Raw genomic sequence first — 19,370 nt, 5'->3', positions numbered from 1 at the left:
GCTAAAGACTCTGGGTAAGTCTCTCGTAACCAGGACTAATGTCTGGCAGAGGGACTCCCAGGACCCCCCCTTGTTAATTTGCACCTTCTATGGTATGTCAGGTACTGTATTCCTGGGGTAACGTGCACTTGGTTCAGGGAAGACTATGTTGTGCCGTATTGTCATGCATGTGTGTCACCTTCAAGTCCCAAAATGACACTGTACTCATTACGTGAATGCAAGGCTCTACGCGCATAGTTTGTGCGCATGCTGCACCAGTAACACTAAATGCACACTTCATGTCGCAACAATTGCATTTTTTTCACAGTCAAGTACACAGCTTATCTAATGGCTCATATCTGGTGCAATTCAAGGAGTCCTGTTGTCATGTGGCAATGGGGGTTCCAAACCTGGTTACTGTGAGTACACAAGTTAAGTGCTGTGGGTTTGTTCTGAATCCACCTAGGCCAACGCATTTCAGATTCCTACACTGGCCAAGTTCCAAGTTAAGACAATTAGAATATCCAAAATGGAGCTTGCATATGGCACGACTGCAAAACTTGCGTCTAAAAGTGTGCAGCAGTGAATAGTCTTATCTTGAAGCACAATCCATAGTTGTCAAACAGATTGCATCCCTACTAGCCTCCGAAGATACAATGGAAGAGGCCATGCACTCTTTAATTGACAGCTCAAAGTTGACTGGGCTCCATACTGTTTTTTTTATGTGGTTACCATCATGGCCACAAAAGCTCTTCGAAAAGGGGGAACCACGCTGGACACGTTCATTAAAACATCACCTAGTGCATATTTAGAACCTCTCTTTTGTGTTGCTGTAGAAAGTGAATCATGAATGTTCCAAACATGAAACCTTGAAGCAGCTCATTTTCGGTTCAGAACTGAGCATGCAGACGCCTTGTGTACCAGGAATGTGCTCATTTCCTCATTGAACAGGAAGTCGTCGAGGGCATCAGCTATTGCCAGATGCATGGTGTGTGCAAAGGAATCACTTCTTACCAAGAATGTGGGGGGTCAGAGTCTCATCATCCAGACTTGCATTGTGGCACACTAGACTGGCCAAAACGTTGTCCGTCCACAGACGTGTGTCACATTCAGAGATTCTTCCCTCGAGTGTTCTACTGTGATTTCAATGAACCCACCGGAAGCCAAGCCTCGCCATGGGAGCATGTCAAGGAAAAGGAAACCGCTCAGAGATTGATGAAAGAGACGACTATGTCCAGATGTCTCCTGTGACACCAACACACGAGCAAAGGAAACAGCTAAGCCTTCAGTCGCAAGGACAGATTCATGCCAGACACAAGATGAAAAATGTCTACTCTCAAACCCTGAATCCCAGGGTGCTTTCACAGGCGAGACAAGTGATGGATACCTCTGGTTCCAGGAGTGCATGGCTTAATAAGCTAATGCCCATGTCCTTGCAGAAATCTGACATGCACATTTTGTTTCCTTCACCACTTTGCTTCCTAACGCACATCAAAAGAAGGCTAGCAGCAAACCATGAATTCAGAAAGCCTGAAATTCTTCTAAATCCACCACTGCTGGCATCACAATCAGGGTCCACAGAACTGAAAATATACTGCATCATACCTCAAGGTACAAGTTTGTGCACACAGCATATGTATGTATTGGATGGCCTCCACATGCAAATCACTGTAGGTAACAAAGGCACTGACATATTGGTCTACTTCAAAGAACACCAATTTAACATGTGGACAGTTTACACAGGGTCACACCCTCAAGATCACACAGTCTAAAGCGCATTGGGTCAGAAAGTCAGGAGCCAAGCTATGCTGGTTGTTAATTGCTAATGGATTCTTAAAGAATCCCTCGTTTTACCTTGAAACGGTTGCCAATAAGGAATTTGATTTAACCTAAATAACTCACATTAAATGCATGCATTAATTTGTCCATCCTTAGCTAGGTCCAGTTACAATACATTGGACTTCTACTGAATACCTCACTGTTAAATACATGTATTCATTTAGGCTTGTGTTGGCTATAACCGCTAACTGTTTTGAAGTGTGATGCAGTTATTTATTTGATATGTTTCTAGGCGCTCATGAATTTATCAAGCAACTCATTTATTTTTGCATGGAGTAATCAATACTCACCAGTGCTAGGATGTGTATGCTTTATTTTTGCTACCAATATAGGTGGCCTGTTTTGCAAATTTAGCTCCTAGAAGGTTTAATGATGGCTTCACAGTGCTACAAATCTTTGATCTATAACAACTGTCTTCAGGGGGGTGACATGAAAACAACCCTAATTTAAGATAGCTTTTCATAGCTCATGCAGCCTTTAGCCAGTGAAAAAAATGACAAATGTAGATGACAGCTGTTAAATGTTCATCAAACACAATGTTCACCAAACATACAGCACACGTTTTCACAAGAGGTTAGTATGCACACTTGCTGGATGAATATTTCTTGGCCTCACCAAGGTCCAGGAAGTGGCACTTTCCTGTTCTGGCAGATCAGTAAACAACAAACGGCAGATAGCTAGCTGCCTGTTTTAAACTGCACACCAGTAGGTGCGAGCATTGACTTCACACCGATAAGTGTTATATCTGATAAGGATTCAAGAACAGGATGTTGGCAGACACAAATAGAAGCATTGTACACGTCCGCAAGAAGTAACAATTGAGAGAAATGTTTCTTTGCAAAGCCAAGGGCCATACAGTACAGTGGAGGCATTCACTGAATGGGTACAAACCTCTACCTGGAGGTACAAAAAAAACACCTAATGGAGTTTTACATAGGAGCCCTAAACTCAGCGAACACAGTGACACGGGCAGCTCTAGGCTTTACTCTTCCAGATAGCGTTTATGACATGCACACAGGCAAGAAACCATGTTCCTTCATACATATAAGGCCCAAGCAAAAGGGGGCAGAGGGGAACAGCAGCAGACTTGCCTGTGCATCGAGGCCTCAGAGGCTAGGGAGGAGTGCAGAGCGGAGGAGTCCTGAGCAGAGCAGCAGCAGGAAAGAGACAGCCTGGCCCAGCTAAGCAGAACTTGTCAACCCCAGAAGGAGCCGTTTCATTCATTTGAAACACATTCTGCTCTATACTTGAGTGAAGGGTGGGAGCTTGCTGAGTGCATTTAGACTGATGGTGTGTAGTACAGTGTAGCATAGCTTCATAACATAAACGTTACACATGCTGTTAAACAATAGAAGTAGTGGTGGTTTTAGTTTATCTATTCAAACAGAGTATATCTGCTTTTGCTTTAGCTTGTTTAATGAAAAATAAGAGCCCTCAGAAGGTAGGGGGTCATATTAAATACATTAACATGATAACTCCTGTGTCAAGTGTATAATTCAGAGCAATATGAGTATTATCTCTTTGAGTCCAAGAACTTTACAATTCCTGGCTGTATATGTTTAATCGTGTTGGTAAGCACACAAACCTAGGCAGGCCTGTCTTTTAGCACTGAGACACAGCCTAGGGTGAATGTCGACATGAAATGACTGATGGTCAAGGGTCTATTTTCACAGCCTCAAACGAGTTGGAGATAAGAGGCTCATGGTCACGCCTAACTCGTAGGCAATTAAGTCACTTCTTTCCCTCTGATGTTTCATTCCTCCTTTCTCTACCCTTTCATGTTCACTATTTTGCTCCTCCTCCCACAATACCATTGCTCCGCCTCCTCCCACACTCGTACTCCTCAACGGCGATGACCACTCCTAAACAAAACTACTCCTAAACTACGACGCCTGCTCCACCACTACTCCTGCTCCTCCTCCTCCCAACACCACTACTAAACCACCATCCTTTCACTCTGTACCAGCTCTCTCCCATTTGCACCGAACTCTACCCTTTCTACACACCTTTCTCACACACAGATGCACACTCACACTGCAGAACTACTATCAGTCCTAAACTGCTGCTCCCTCCTTCCTCCTGCTGCTCTCTTGGTCACTGTCCTCTGTGAAGGCATCATGAAGCAAGACACAAACAAAAGATTCAAAGTTCAAAATAACAGTTTTATTAAGAAATGTCAGCATGATAAAATGCCTAACTTGCCCTATGTTAAGGTGGGATTCCCCTACCTGCACGAAACTAAGGTAAATCTGAGACCTAGAGTTCCACTTAAGAAACTGTGTCCAAAACCTATCCTTGCCCACACAACTAAGAAAAACAATGTATAGGGACATCAGTAACCAAAGAAACATGTTCAAAACTAATGTTCTGAGCTTCTTCCAGCTCATTGTTTTCTTTTAGCTCTCTTCCCCAAAAATAACCAGTTCCAGAAAAAGCATCATGGTCAAAGTTAAATAATTCTAAACAATACTCAGGGTTCCCTTCCCCTAGTTTCAGGCAACACACTTCAAACACAAAAGGGTCTTGAGGCTCAGTGCTCAAGACAACAAATGTAGCTCCTCAAGTCTCAGGGTTCCCTTCCCCAGGTCTTTCATATTTTTATCACAAAGGAGGTGGACCGCTTGGTTACTTCCTCTATTCCTTTGGCGCATATGTTTTTAATTCTGTTCTTCATGTAATAGGATTGACTTTATTATATTTTCAGGCTTTTGGAAGCTTCAGTTAATTAGTCATTTCACTGCGTTACTCTCTTGCTCCTTTATAAAGTTCTGTTAATTCAATCTTCCTTCAATTTTAAGTTCCATTAAATTCAGAATTCAACATGTAATGATTTTTGCTTATATTCAAAAGTTCCATTCACCTCAACATTCAGTGTGCAGTAATTTTGCTTACTTTTAAAGTTCCCTTCACTTCGGGATTCAACAAGTGTAGAGTTCTGCTTAATAGTTATGTTTTTATTCATTTCGGTATTCAATAGGTATTGCTTTAACTTTAAAGTCAGTTTCATTCAGCCTGCTGTTTAATGATGGTTTGTTTCACTTTAATTGAAATGCCCAGCTCTCAGACTTTCGAAAAAACTGTCTTTTCAAGATACAAGACGCTCTTGATATAAACTGTGCCGCAGGCTAAAACATTCAAAAATGAAATTGCCTATGGACCGAGACCTTTGAAAATGCTCTTAAGACACATGACCACCTCGATACAAAGTATTCTGTCACAATGGTAAAGTTCAATCATTTGCGCACCGGGTTTCTCATCAGGTAGAAACTCACCGGTCTCTGCAAAAGTTCTTCCAGCAGCGCCAAGCATACAAACTCCTGCTTCTGTTGCCATAGGTCCAACTCCTGCCCCTTAGGCACTCCTGTGTCGGCTCATTGACCCAGGGGAACAAGCACTTCTGATGAAAGGAAAAGTCCCGTCTCCGCACGGCTCCCTTCTATGTCTTCAGTCCATAGCATGGAGCCCTAGCTCCCATGCAACGCTTTCTCCGACCCGTCTCCTTGTAGTGCCCAGCATATTAGTGTGCTGAACACCATGGACCGTCCCACAGCAGTTCCCTCCAGTGGCTCGCTTCACTCCCAACAGGGTTCCCTGCTGTTCATGCAGGCCACCCAGCTGCCCCTCTTCGTGTTGCTTTTCCCCTCCACCTTTATTACACCTGCAGCATTCGACCAGGTTGCAGGTGTGTTTTCTCAATTAGTTTTGCATTACCATGATTAAGGGGACATGGCTGACCGTCACAATGCATTGCAGACATCTTCTTTGCCTCAGTACCAAAGTGGGGAAATGGTATAGTGTTCATTGCTCTCAGCTGCCTCCGTCTCATTAATGCCAAGTGTCGCAAGAGGGGAAATGAAGAGAGCTGACTTACAATAACCTATAAAGGTTGAGGAAGGGTTAAGTTGGTAGTTAATAGTAAAGGGGGCTACCATGCCTCACCTATATACCTTTCCACCCTCTTCCTGGTGCGTTTGGACTAGTGATATCTTCTATCATTTTTTAGGCCCATGGGACAGGGGTAACAATATCCCATAACTGCCTCTGGAATAGAGGACGTTTCCTGGAAGGAAAGGCTGAATGTTGTGCCTCATCTGAGATCATCTCATTCCCAATCCCTGAGGATCCTCCACCCAGGTGATCCTCGCTCGCTTCTCCAACCTCGGGGTCAGGATCCAAGGGGAGTAGATGTGAGAACGCCCTCAGGTTTCTCACCCCACCTCCCACTCCAACCTCACCGATGCACCCACACTTCATGTTTTCTGAACCCCTGCTCAAGTATTCCTCCTGTGATGCTGGTAAACCAGTTGTTCCTAATCAATGCAGGTGCTGAGGCACCAGGACAAGACCCAGCAAACTCATGCAATTGTTCCTGGGGGCGGGGTGGGTTGTTGGGTCATGCCCACGCTACGTTAATTCTTTTTTCTTTTTAGATGCATCAACTGGGTCCACCAGACTAAGACCTGGTGACCACCACCACCACCATTGTTGCTGGGGGGTGCACCAGGGCAAGACATGCCATTGTTGCTGGAGTGGTGGGGGGCACACGCCTGGCCTCCCATTAAATTAATAAAAAAAAAAAAAAAGACCTGTGAAGACGCCCTTCTATGGCAAAATTACCTATTGGTTATGTAATTGCCCCCCTCCTGCCCCCACTTGATTAATCTCATTATTAAGGTTAAAAAAGTTGATACTTACATGGAACCATTCAATCGCCCTTCAGGAAACTGGGTTGCAGCCCGGCCTCTCACCATTTGTTTTCCACCCTGCCAAAATTCACCTATGTCCAGAAATCTTATGTTTTAACAAGGAGGTAGATGAACGGCAGCAAATGGTGTAGAGGTTCCACACAACATTGTTCCACTCACTTCAGGAAGGCAACGTAATTAGAGAAATTATTCAAGGCGGAAATTTGACTTTTCAGTTTCATTTCAGTCTTTGACCTTGACCGTTGGGTTCAGAGGGGAGTCTAGAACCAGTTAGAACTTGGAGGTGGGCGGTAACAGAGGAGAACAATCCAATTCCTCTTCTTCCCCTTTGTACCAGCATGTGGCATTGCAGACTCTGGTCTCCAGCCTTACCTTTTGGTGCATTTTCTGTCCAGGGTTATTTCTTGTTTACAAAAAACATCCAGACTACCCATGAGAGAGCCCGGAGAAGAACACGTAAGAAAAGCGATCTCAGACAACACACAAATCAAGAAAACAGAGCCAAGAAAACGACAGCGTTGCGGAGACCATATTACAGCTCCGCGCTCACCAGAGAGAGATCCCAGCTGCAGGACAGATAGACACCCACTAGCAACAGAGACTAAGAAGGAAGCAAGGACAGTTTCCTAAACTTACCGAAATGGTCCAGCAACAAACTCCAAAACACAAACTGTAGCCTTGAACTGCGTAGGCTGCCATGTTCACTAGGCGACAAGCCCGCATGGAGAAAGTAGGCAGGCTTAGCCCCTTTTTTAATATCATTACATGCACATACATGGCCAGGAGGAAAGGGCCAGATTGATTAAGGAGAAAGTTGGTCAATCCGCACAGAAGTAGGGATATTGAAACAGAAATCCGGAAAAGTGTGTTTTTCGGTTAAGGTCAGCAGTAGAGGTGGAGAATGGCCAAGAGACCAGCAGGAGGAAGGATGGAGCGGTGACATGTGGAGCAGGTGAGGCATTGGCTTAGGAGTGATAGTTCTGCAGTGTGTTTCTGAAATGATTGTGTAGATAAGACTAGAGTAAGGGGTGAATGTGAGAAGAATGGTACAGGGTGCAAGGAGGAGCATTGTAGTTTCATCAAAGGGTGGCGGCGAGGAGTGAAACATCGGAGGAATGAAGAACTGATGGGCGGAGTAAGTCAGAGGTAGTGAGAGTAGAGGAGCCGATATAGCCTGAACACCACAACGCAAGTACAAGGCACTTTTACCAAGTAAGCACTCTTGTAACAAGCGCCACGATGCCCCAGGGCCGCTTTGTGTGCTTTATAAATGCAAATAAATAAGGGACTATCCAAACCCCCGTTAGAACACTAACCTTTGTTAGAGTAGGGAAAGTTGGGATGTCCCAGAGGGAGTTCAGATTGCCTGCATGAAGGGAAACCATCTGCTGGAGAAGAGAAGAACAGACCATTCAGTAGAACTAACCATGGGTTAAGGACACCTGGGTTAGTGGGCAGACTAGCGGGAGGGAGTGACCTAGCCCACGCAAATAAAAACATTGCACTGTTGCAACGACTCTTGAGTGGTTTTCTGTAACAAGCCCAAAATAAAGTCACTTTTCAGAGGAGTTAAGAGAAGATTCAGAGAGGTTTGTTTATTTGTATGGCGCACCAAACCCAGGGGTATCTGGGCGCAAAGAGTTAGAAGCATACTTTAAGCTTAAAAGTTTACAAACATTTTTTACAACATAGGCTATGCACAAGATACAGTTAGAATGTATATAGGATTACAAAGGCAAATAGAACAACACATTGCATTAAAATCCAGAGTAATGTACAATAAGCATTGGATAGGGATGATACATGGGGAGAAAAACTATATTACATAGTGCAATGGAATGTACAAGAAGCTAAGAATAGTGGTAAATAAGCAAGAAGAACAAGTTACTTACCAACTGTAATGTTCTTTCAACGGGATGTTCCTCCCACGTATTCCTCATCTATGATATCTGTATCCCGCCAGCTTCGCTGCTTCGGAAAAAAAAATAATAATAATTCTCGGCAGAGGGCGTTGTGCACGAGGTCGTGGCGTCGATGTCCCTCGACAGTCTCTGCAGCGTGTCAACGTCACCAGCAGTATAAGTAGTTTGTGCTGCGCCCGTTGGCTTCAGTTCTGTTTTTTCGTATAATCTAGCAATCGTTCAGTCGTGCCTCAGGCTGCAAGCTCTTCGTGAACGTAAAGTGTAAATCACATAAATTGTACAGTGGGGAAGGATAGGAGGGGCGATGAGGAATACATGGGAGGAACATCCAGTCGAAAGAACGTTACAGTTGGTAAGTAACTTGTTCTGCAAATAGATTGTGTCCTCCCACGTATTCCTCATTTATGATAGACTCCCATGGCAATGGTAATTTAAGAGGGAGTACTATTTAGTTTTATCATGGATAGAATGAAGTACAGCTTTTGCAAACAATCCCTCATGGGAAGAAAAGACATCTAAGCAGTAATGCTTAACAAAAGTATGGATTGATGCCCATGTTGCAGCTGAACAGATATCGACTACAGGAACTCCCTTCTGAAGAGCCGCAGAAGTTGCCATACTCCTTGTGGAATGGGGGCGAAGCCCTTCCGGGTGGTCTTTCCCAGCTAACCTGTAACACTCCATAATAGCCAAAGTAATCCAGCGGGATATAGTTTGTTTTGTCACCATTAATCCCAATTTATGACCAGTATAACCCATGAAAAGTTGGTCATCCTGGCGCAATTTTGACATTCTTGAGATATAAAAACTCATAGCCCTTGGGTCCAGTCTGTGTAATCTCTCCTCTTCTTTGCCCAAATGAGGAGGAGGGTGGAAGGTTGGGAGTGTTATTTTTTGTGACAAGTGAAAGTCACAAACTACTTTGGGCAAGAAAGAAGGTTTATCTCTTAAGTACCACATGTTTATCTCTTAAGTACCACTGTGTCCTTGTGAAAGGTAGTTTACAGAAATTTGCATGAGAGCGCCTGTAACTCACTAACCCCGCGGGCTGATGTTAAAGCCACAAGAAGTGTTAAAAGCCTTAAAGGACAGAAATGTAAAGGCTCTAAAGGTATACAAAAGTCAGGAATTTCAACACATGATTCAAATCCCAAGCAGGGACAAGAAATGGTACTGGAAGGTACACATTAGTGAGCCCTTTCAAAAATTGGACAATTCATGGAATCTGGAAATAGGAAACCTCTTCCGAGGAGCACTTAAAGAGGGAAAGTGCTGCCAGGTATCCCTTTATTGTTCCAATCTGGAGCCCCAGATTTGCCAGATGTAACAGAAAAGATAGCACCATAGTAGTGCCACATTGAAAAGGGTCCACATTCTTATCCTGGCACCAGTTACTGAATTTATTCCAACAACACTGGTACAAGGATTTAGTTGCTGGCCTTCTGGCTGAAAGCAAAATCTCAATTACGTCATCCGGGAGGCCCCAATCCTTATATCTCAAACCATGCATGAAGGTTGAGTGTCTTGACCTCTGGATGTAGAACCGACCTTCCTCTTGCGAGAGAAGATCCTCTCTTTGTGGAAGACGTATTGGAGTCCGGGTACCACATCCTCCTGGCCCAATCCGGGGCAATTAGGATCATGGTTTTCCCGAACCTTTTGAACCTTCTGATTACGTGAGGAATAACAGGGACTGGAGGGAACACATACAGAAGTGCAAACTCCCAGTCCACTATGAACGCGACTCCTAGAGCTCCTCTCAGAGGAAATTCCCTTGAGCAGTACAGTTCGCACTTCCGGTTGACACCGGTCGCAACGAGATCAACCTGAGGGGTTCCCCAACGGGTGAAGATCTCTTGAAGGACTTCCTGAGCTAGTTTACACACGTAGGAGACTGTGCTCTATCTGCTCAGAGCATCCGCCGCTGTGTTCTGCTCTCCGGCTAGGTGAACTGCCGAAAGAGATTCCTTCTTGTATTGCCCAGAACCAGTGCTGCATTGCTTCTCTGCACAGTGGTAGTGACCCTACGCCTCCTCTCTTGTTGAGATAGTACATGGCCACTGTGTTGTCCGCCATTATCAAGACATTCCTTCCCCGTAAAGAGGGCAGGAAGGCCTTCAGCACTAGTCTGATCGCCCTCAGCTCCAAAGGTTTGAGGTCTAGTTTGGACTCCGATGGAGACCAACGACTGCTGATTGTTAGATCGTTGGTGTGGGCTCCCCACCCCGCGAGTGAGGCGTCCGTCACTACTGTTATCTCTGGCCATTGATGCCAAAAAGATTCTCCTTTGAGGATAGTGTCGTTGCAAGCCCACCATAGAAGGTCCTGAGCAACTGTGCTCGCAACTTGCAGAAGATCCAACATATTCCCTGAAAATTGGAACGACCGAGTCCCGAGGGCCCACTGAAGGGATCTCATCCTCAACCCAGCCTCTGGCACCAGAAAAATGCAGGATGCCATGAGACCGAGCAACCTCAGAAAATCGAAAGCCGGCAGATGCTGGGCATTCTGGAACTTTGTTACCATCTGCAGAATGTGATGAGCTTTGACCTCGGGAGGCGAGGCTTTCCCCGAGGAAGTATCCAGGACTCCTCCGATAAACTGGCGACTTTGGAATGGTATCACATGAGACTTCTTGCAATTGAGGGAGAAGCCCAGTCTGTGTAGGGAGTGGCAGGTGATTGAGCGATGTTCCTGAGCTCGTTTGGGGGAACGCGCCCTGATCAACCAATCGTCCAGGTAGGGGTAGACGTGAACCCTCCCCCCTCTCCTGAGACTCGCTGCCACAACCGCCATCAGTTTGGTGAAAACCCCCAGGTGGAGGTCAGCCCAAATGGCAGAACTCGAAACTGATGGTGAGAACCGCAAACCTCAGGTACTTTCTGTGCTCGAGATGGATTGGCACATGAAAGTAAGCATCTTGAAGGTCAAATGATACCAACCAGTCTTGGAGTTGGAGAGCCTGAAGGATTTGAGAAAGGGTTACCATCATGAACTTGTCCTTCCTGAGGAACTTGTTCAAGTTTCTTAAGTCCAAGACGGGTCTCAATCCTCTGTCCTTTTTAATGAGAAAGGAAGGGGAGTACCAACCCTTGTTCCTCTCCGCTACAGGTACATGTTCTATTGCACCTTTCTCTAGCAGGGTTAAGATTTCCTGTAACAGGAGCGGATCTGGAATTTTGTCAGAGTTGGTTCCCGGTGGATGGTTCTAAGGCCTTTTTAGGAAGGGAAGGTAGTAACCTTGAGCTACTGTTTCCAGTGCCCAAGCATCTGAAGTAATGCCCCACCATTTGTTCAAATGCTGAGAGATTCTGCCCCCCCCCCCCCGGTGTCTTGCGTGACAAGGTCTTAGAGTGATTTGGAGGCAGCTGCAGGAGCGGCTGAGGGCAAAGATGCTGCTGCGGAGGCTGATTTCGCACCTCTTCCTCATCAAGCATGAGGGACATTTCTTTTACCTTTCTGCGTGGCCTGTCCCCTTCCTCTACCAAATGAGGAATTGTATCGAAAAGAACAACCTCTCCAGGAAGATTAGCCTGAATAAGCTTTTTGAGGCCGTCACATAGAGGTACTAAGGGACTTAACCGCCGCCTTGGAGGTCTGCAGTTTCTCCAAGCTCTCTTCAGCTTTACTGCCAAACAGCCTCGAGCCGTCGAAAGGCATATTGAGTAGTCTGGCCTGCACGTCGGTGCAAACCCCGACTTCCTCAACCACACCAATCTACGCAGTACTGTGCTTGCCGCCATGGATCTGCTGATGCTGTCAGCAGTATCCAGTCCTGATTGGAGACACTCTCCCATTGCCTCCTTGCCATCTTTAACAATATTCAGAAAGCCTTCCCTTTCTTCGCCTTCTGGAATATGTTCAGCCGCCCCCATAACATAATCCCACAAGGGTGCAGGTGAACTTGGCTAGGGTACAGGTAACATTAGCGGACTTAAGGTCCCCACTGCCCGAGGTAAACACCTTGTGAGCCCATGCGTCCACTTTTTTATCATCTCTATCCGGGGTGGGGGGGGGGAAGGGGGGCAATAGATGGATAGGCTGATTGTCTTGTGGAAGTTGCAGTTTGGACCACTAGACTCTCAGGCGTAGGGTGCTTACTAAAATGCTGGTCTACATTTTTTTGGGAAAGTTCTTATTGACTGCTGACCCAGATTCAGGAGCCTCCCAGTTTGCTACCACGGTTCTATGAAGAGCCCTATGAAAAGGAAGAACTGGGTCCTTTTGGGGGCCCTGATCCAGGACGTCAGTCATATCATCCTGTTCAAAGGTTGGTGATGATCTACCCCAACCCATATAGTCAGCAACCCTGTTCATCAGGTTCTTGTACCCAGAGTCTGCATGTTCTGCAGGATCATGTTTTGGAAATTCTAACTCTGGTGACATATAAATGCCACTGGCAGAGTGAAGGGTGAAGGGTGTCACAAATCTCTCTCATTCTTGATTCAGGGTCAATCAATTCCTCTGCTACATCTCTAGTACCATATTTTACTCCCATTGGAGAAATATCACCCTCTGAGGCGCATTCCTCCTCAAAATAGAGGACCGACTTTAAAAAAGTCAGATCTCGGTAAAGGTGTGTACTTTTTTTCTTCCTCTTGAATTTGCCTCGAGGGAAACGAACGTCTCCTTTTGCTTAGGCGTTGAATAAATCGGCGCTGATGGCGTCAAACTCGTCGAATGCTTTGACGGTTTATGCTCCTTAGCCGGTGTCTGGGAATCACTCGACTGGTGAGGAACCTTTGACGTTTTAACGTCGAGTCAAGAATGTTGAGTCTCTGCCTTACTACTGGTCTTAACCAAAGTCGTTTCTGACCTTCCTGCATCGTCCAAAGGAGCGACCAAGATCTGGCTCTCACAAGGCTTCTTTGAGCCGGTCGGGCCGCATTCTCAAAGACCTTCACCATGTGCACTCTAAATTCTTCCCCTTTTCTAGGGGAATCTGACCTAGTCGCACCTCGGTAGAGGTATCTGACGAAGATGAGGGAGACCCATGTCTCTTCGCCTTCTTGGAAGAAGACGAAGGACGTCTCGATCTACTCCTAGAACAAGACCTCTACGAGTGCTTGTGCCGATCCGAGCCTTTCAACTCACCGGACTTCCTATGCTTCTTAGAAGAGGCCTTCAAAGCGTCCCGCTCCACCGCCAATTTACCTTTTCGTTCACGAAGAGCTTTCTCCATCATCGACTGACAGGAGCCACAGTCATCGGTTCGATGGTCCGAACCCAAACACCAAAGGCAGACACGGTGAGGCTCTGTGATCGATATTTAAGAACCGCAGTCGATACACTTTTTAAACCTTGTCTCAGGAATGTAAAGAGTTGAAGATGATGCCATTTTCCTGAGGAAGATACGAATCAAGCGGTCGATTGCAAAGGTATAGGAAAAACGGAACTTAAGCCAACCGGCGTGGCACAAGCTACTTGTACTGCTGGTGACGTCAACGCGCTACGGAGACAGTCGAGGGATATCGACGCTACGACCTCGTGCACAGCGTGTCACACCCTTCTTTCTTTCTTTTCGAGACTTGTAAAGGTAGGGGCGCAAGTCTTCGGATTCCAGCGTGAGGTAAGCCGACTGCCTTAAGCAGGATAGCGTTCAGTATCCAGGAATGTTCAGCGACGGAATCCAGGAAGGAGAGGGGGCAGGCGTCCTATGCTCAGAGAGTGCCGGGAAGACCACGGCACCGAGCACGAGACGGGATCCGGGATAAAAGGTGATAAAGCTAGCAGAAGCAAGGCAGGTATCAGAAAGGGGTTCCAGGAAGGAGCACGGGTCAAGGACTCAATACACACGCCTAACAACTCTAAGCAGTTGCGTTGAGACGTGCAGAGCCGCCAGGGCGTGCCCGTTTTCTAGGAAGCAGAGCGTTGCGTGTAAACACTAGAGTGTAGCGTTTCTGGGCCGTAGCCCATGTTGGAAGAATCACCGACCTGATGTTGCGGTGCATCATGGACCACGAAGTCGAAAAGGGCCGGAATCGGTGGTTCATGACACAGCGCCCTCTCAAGAATTTCTTTTTCCGAAGCAGCAAAGCTGGCGAGATACGAATATCATAGATGAGGAATACGTGGGAGGGCACAATCCATTCGAATAAGAGCATACAGCGTAAGATGGCAGAGGATTACAGAAGGTCACATGTTAGCAGACGAACACAGAGGATTCACTTGTCATTTGTTCTAAGCCAATTGAGAGTATTACGCCTGAAAGTGTAAAGGATTGGTCCATTCTCAGGGAATATGGGAGTGCGTTCCAAGTCTGTGCTGCCATAAGCGGGAAGCTACTGCCTCCAGCTTTTTAAGATTGAATCTAGGGACGGCCAGACAGAAGGAGCCAACTATTCTGGTAGGGCGGGATGTCGATTTTTTGACTATTCTATCGGCCATGTAGGGTGGTACAGCATTGTTGAGGAATTAGGGAGGCAGTTTTAAGCAGGATTTTGTCATTGACGAATAGCCATTTGTTTTGTCTCCTCAACTCTGAAATATGCTGTCTATTTTTGAATGCTTAATGCAATTCTGAGCGCGTTCTGCAAGATTGTGATTTTATTACTTACTTGCATCTAAATACAGAGCATTACAGTAATCCAACTTAGAGAGGATTAGGGCTTTTGTAAGGGTGATGCAGCTTTCTTTCATATCAAACGAATATTAAAGAATGATTTCACACCAAAAAATAAATGTTCACCCAGTCTAATATATAATGGATGGCAGGGGGGGTGTGGGGGGGGGGGAATACAGGTTTTTATAATTTCCCACAGTGCGCAGCAATCATCTGTCTATTGAAAGCATTGATGTAACATACATAGTAAACATGTGACATATATAGTAAACCTTACAGAAGGTAGAGGTGTTCTGGGCACTTGTACAATAGTAGAAGGAAGAATTAATGGTTGAGGACAACCAGGTGGTGAAATGGTAGTATGAACGGACCAAAAACTAGGGACAAGAGATGAATACCGTAGCAACTGGCCGTGGCATCTATGTTTGATTTGAAATAAGAGGCGGTATAGTGGGGGGCAGCTGGAACAATGATATTGGGTTGTTCATGAATACTTACTCAAGCTATTGGTCCGGTCCCCGCGACTGCTTTCACCAAGGACAGCTGGGCCCCGTAGCGGGTAGAAGATAGATTGTCGTGGCAGACCTGGAAAAGCGGTTGAGATAACAAGCATATTTTTATTTTACATTCTGCATACTCTAATCAATCAAAAAGAAAACCTGAATCCCTAAAAGAAATGGGAATGTCTGAATCAACACATTTGAGATACCAGCAGTACAACATAAGAGCTATTCGACGTTAGTGGAATCCTTTATTTATGTTGCTGCTAGGGTTGGAGCAGTCCTGTGGTCACAAGCCCCCTTATAAAAGCATTCAAAATATAACTCAAATAAAATAACAATGAAAATAATACAATGTGAACACCATAAAATAGACAACTCATTTCCCTCATGTCCTCATACCGGTTCAAGAATAGAAAGGCTATCCAGAAACGGCTTAAGAGGGGCCATTTATCAATCCAGATGCTTGCACTTCCCTTTCCACTACCACTCCGAACCCATCTCAAAACATGCACTTTTTAAATTTCTGAGGTTGACAAACCTCTAACATGTCTATCAATTGCTTTCAGGACAACCAACAAGGTGACAAGGGTTAAGAAAAGGGAGATATGGGAGATGTAACTCTTGTCAAAAGTATGGCTAAACCGGTCTAGAATCTATGTCCTTCAGGTACTGATTTGGTTGATGCTTTTTTGAAGATCCACATAAAAGGTTCAAAAGGTTGCCAGAAACAAACCATCAATGCAGTCCGGTATAATAGAACTCCTTCAATGGCTAAAAAAAAATGATTTTGCACACATTTTGATGAAATAAAGCCAAATGCATGGCCACAAACACACGAAGGAAAAGATGAATGCCTGAGAACAACATTAAAAGCAACCAAGGTAGGTGTGGAACAGAACAGATATACAGTCCATGATCGGTCTATATAAATTCAAACTAATCTGGCAAGTTCGCGGAGTGGATTGCCGCCGTCTTCAGAGATCAGTTTAAACCCATAGGTCACAAGATGGAATCCTGGCTGGACCAATTGCAGTTTTTCATAGATTGATAAAAAAGCATTTAACAGGGAAAAAATGTAGGCTGAAGCATGAGGGTGCGGTTTGTAGATGCAAACTGGCTCATAAACGTATAGGTTGTCTTGAGGCACAGTAACCTCCATGTAGCCAGAGCCAGCCAAATTTGAAGCCCACCTATCAGAACGCACCGCCCACTCACGATTTAAAAAAGACAATAATACTATTCCCAAGGAAATGCAGCAAACAGGTCCCTACCATACTAACAAAAGTGTACCAACAACCAAAATATTTCTATTTCTATTTTGATATACAGGGCAGGCATCACACACTGACAAAGAGGAGAAAAAGCATTACATGCCAGTTTTTTCCCCATAATGTTGGGGATGCCATTGCTCTAAGTAGCTCTAGCGGAATACCTCACTTTTAAAAAACACAGAACGCTTCAGTAGAGGCTCCTATTTTGAGACTTGCCAATAAACAAGACACTGTCCAGGTGGATACTCTCCCCTCTTCTACAAGACATTTATGAACCAGCTCTTAGCCCCCCTAATTTCATGGTTTAACTCCTTCCAAACAGCTCAAACTCGTATTCACTCCATAGCAGAATCTACACTCACTCTGCTCCTTACACCAGGAAATTATGCCACTAACGCCAAATCGTATTGACCAATCTCGCTGCTAAACGTACAAATGAAAATCTATGTTAAGATTTTAGCCCTTCAAATAGCGAGAATTGTTTCCGTGCTAATTTTCCTCGGAACAGATTGGGTTCATACTCAAGGAGTGCACACAACAATATCTGTGGGCCCATTTGTAACACCCAAACCCTGAGGCATCACAGCGTTTGTACAGGAGAAATATAAAGGGAGAAACAGTATGGTACATAATTATTCATTAGAAGGCAGTCAGGAGCCAAGAGATGCAGTTAGGTGGTAGGGTATGCATCCAGAAATGGGGACTGAACACAGTGCAGTCAGGATTCAGCAGTTAGTCACATTCGTCGAATAGCCAGATTTTTAGCAGTCTCTTGAATGTTGTACAGAAAGGTTCATTCCTAATGGTCGGTGGCAAGAAACTCACCTGCTCTGACAAATTTGAAGCGTGGAGTGGACAACTAAATAATGGAGGATTGAGGGAGTCGCTTCTGTTTCCTTGTGATGAGGTCATTCAGGTAGAGTGGGGTTTCGTTGTAGATGCACCGGCGGGCAATCGATAGGGTCTTAAACTCAATCCGGGCTTTGATGGGGAGCCAGTGGGAATCACAACAAGCTGCTGTGATGTGGTCTGAGCGGCGGAGCCCCAAAGCTGCATGCAGTGCTTTATTTTGGAGGAGTTGGATCTTTGAGAGGTTGGATGTTGACGTGCCTTTGAGGAGGACATTGCAATAATCGTGTTTACTAAGTATGAGGGCTCTCGATAGAGTGAGGCAGTTATTGGTGGAGAGAAACTTCCTGCTCAGAGATCTGAGCTTGGACATGTAGGCTGTTGAGGCAAGGGCATTGGTGTTAAATGTTAAAAGATATTTATACTGCGCACCGTCACCAAAGGAATTGGTCCCCAGGCACTCAGGCGGATCTGTAAACAAGAAGGTGGGTTGGGTTAGTCAAGTGAAGAGGGAGTAGGAAAGTGAGAGAGAAGTGGTGTGCTGTTGGCAGCTTCAGTTCGGTTTTCACTGTGCATTGAGCTTTGGTGCGAGTATCGGACCGATGCGAGACCTTGTGTAATGTTGGTGTGGTTTATGTCTTGTTTGTTTGTTGTAACAGTGTGGTGAAGTGCGTGAGGTTTGCTGAGCGAGAAGATGGTTGTGAGGATTAGGTATGCAGAGATTTGAGCTAAGGGTTAGTGGGTTATATGTCCTAGTCCATACAGATCTTGTCTATGTATTCAGTTGTCTTGTAGGCAGGCTCGATTTCCATCTAATTGTTGTTAGTGATGGTGTGGCGCGTTCCTGGCTGTGTTGTATTTGAACTTAGTGTTATGGGAGAGGGTGCTAGTCCCCCCTCTGGTATTGGTGCTGTAAATTAGTAGTCACTTAGTCCCTTGTTCTCCATTTCCGTTGGTGGTCTATTGGTGCTTGTGTGTAATTTGGAGGGCAGGGTGCGATTGATAAATCGTCCATGTCCTTCCATCCTGATCTAGCTGTGTTTAATCCATAGTTCCGTCCTATCATATCCGTCTCTCAGTTGGTGAGTTGGTACGTCGTAGATGGTCTTCCTTAGATTCTGTTTATAGACGATAGCTTAGGGGATCGTTTTTTTCACTCATCGTTTCAGCTGTGTATGTTCCCGTATTTCTAGTTATGAGGTGAAGAGTGAGGATTTGAGGAGTTTTCTGAATAGTAGGTGATTTCTTGTGTTATGTATGTCTTTGGTAAATCGTTCCAGGTTTTTGGTGCGAGGTGAGAGAAAGAAGATCCTCCGAATTGTCTTTTGTTGTAGGGTTTCGATTCCAATCGGATGTCGTTGCTTGATCAGAGCGTCCTAGTTGGGCGATGTAGGCTTAATTTGTCTCTCAGGAACTCTGCGCCTTGGTTGTGGATTGCTATGTGCATGATGTACATTTATTTGAACTGATTCGTTGTTTTATTGGCAGCCAATGTAGTGTTTTCAGCACTGGTGTAATGTGTTCTCTTCAGGGTAATTTGAGGAGAAGTCTGGCCGCTGCATTTTTTATGCGTTGTAGTTTATTTTTTTAGAAGTTGTTCATGCATACCCAGATACAGGCTATTGGTTTCGTCTACTCCGGACATGACAAGAGCGATGACGGTAAATGTTTTGTTGGCGAATGACAGGAATGGTAGGATCCTTTTTACCGCTCGCAGGAGAAAGAAGCATTTCTTGATT

The 19,370-nt window shown here is 45.2% G+C and overlaps 1 protein-coding gene across 3 annotated transcripts in view; it reads right to left on the bottom strand.

Moving 5' to 3' along the window:
• The window catches only part of LOC138567557 (uncharacterized), a 76,300-nt gene that overhangs the window by 23,501 nt on the left and 33,429 nt on the right, over nucleotides 1-19,370 (bottom strand). Inside the window, exons 3-4 of one of the 3 annotated variants that reach the window (XM_069645892.1) lie at nucleotides 15,507-15,593; nucleotides 7,841-7,912 (exon numbers count right to left, since the gene is read on the bottom strand). In XM_069645892.1, the coding sequence (XP_069501993.1) occupies nucleotides 7,841-7,912; nucleotides 15,507-15,593 (159 nt within the window). The remainder of the gene's footprint in view (nucleotides 1-7,840; nucleotides 7,913-15,506; nucleotides 15,594-19,370) is intronic. The other 2 variants (XM_069645893.1, XM_069645894.1) reach the window with 2 other exon arrangements.

Source organism: Ambystoma mexicanum, chromosome 2p (assembly GCF_040938575.1).
Source record: "Ambystoma mexicanum isolate Mex_15411 chromosome 2p, UKY_AmexF1_1, whole genome shotgun sequence".
Lineage (NCBI taxonomy): Eukaryota > Metazoa > Chordata > Amphibia > Caudata > Ambystomatidae > Ambystoma > Ambystoma mexicanum.
The sequence above is the reverse complement of the archived record's forward strand: the minus strand, read 5'-3'. Positions and strand labels throughout refer to the sequence as shown.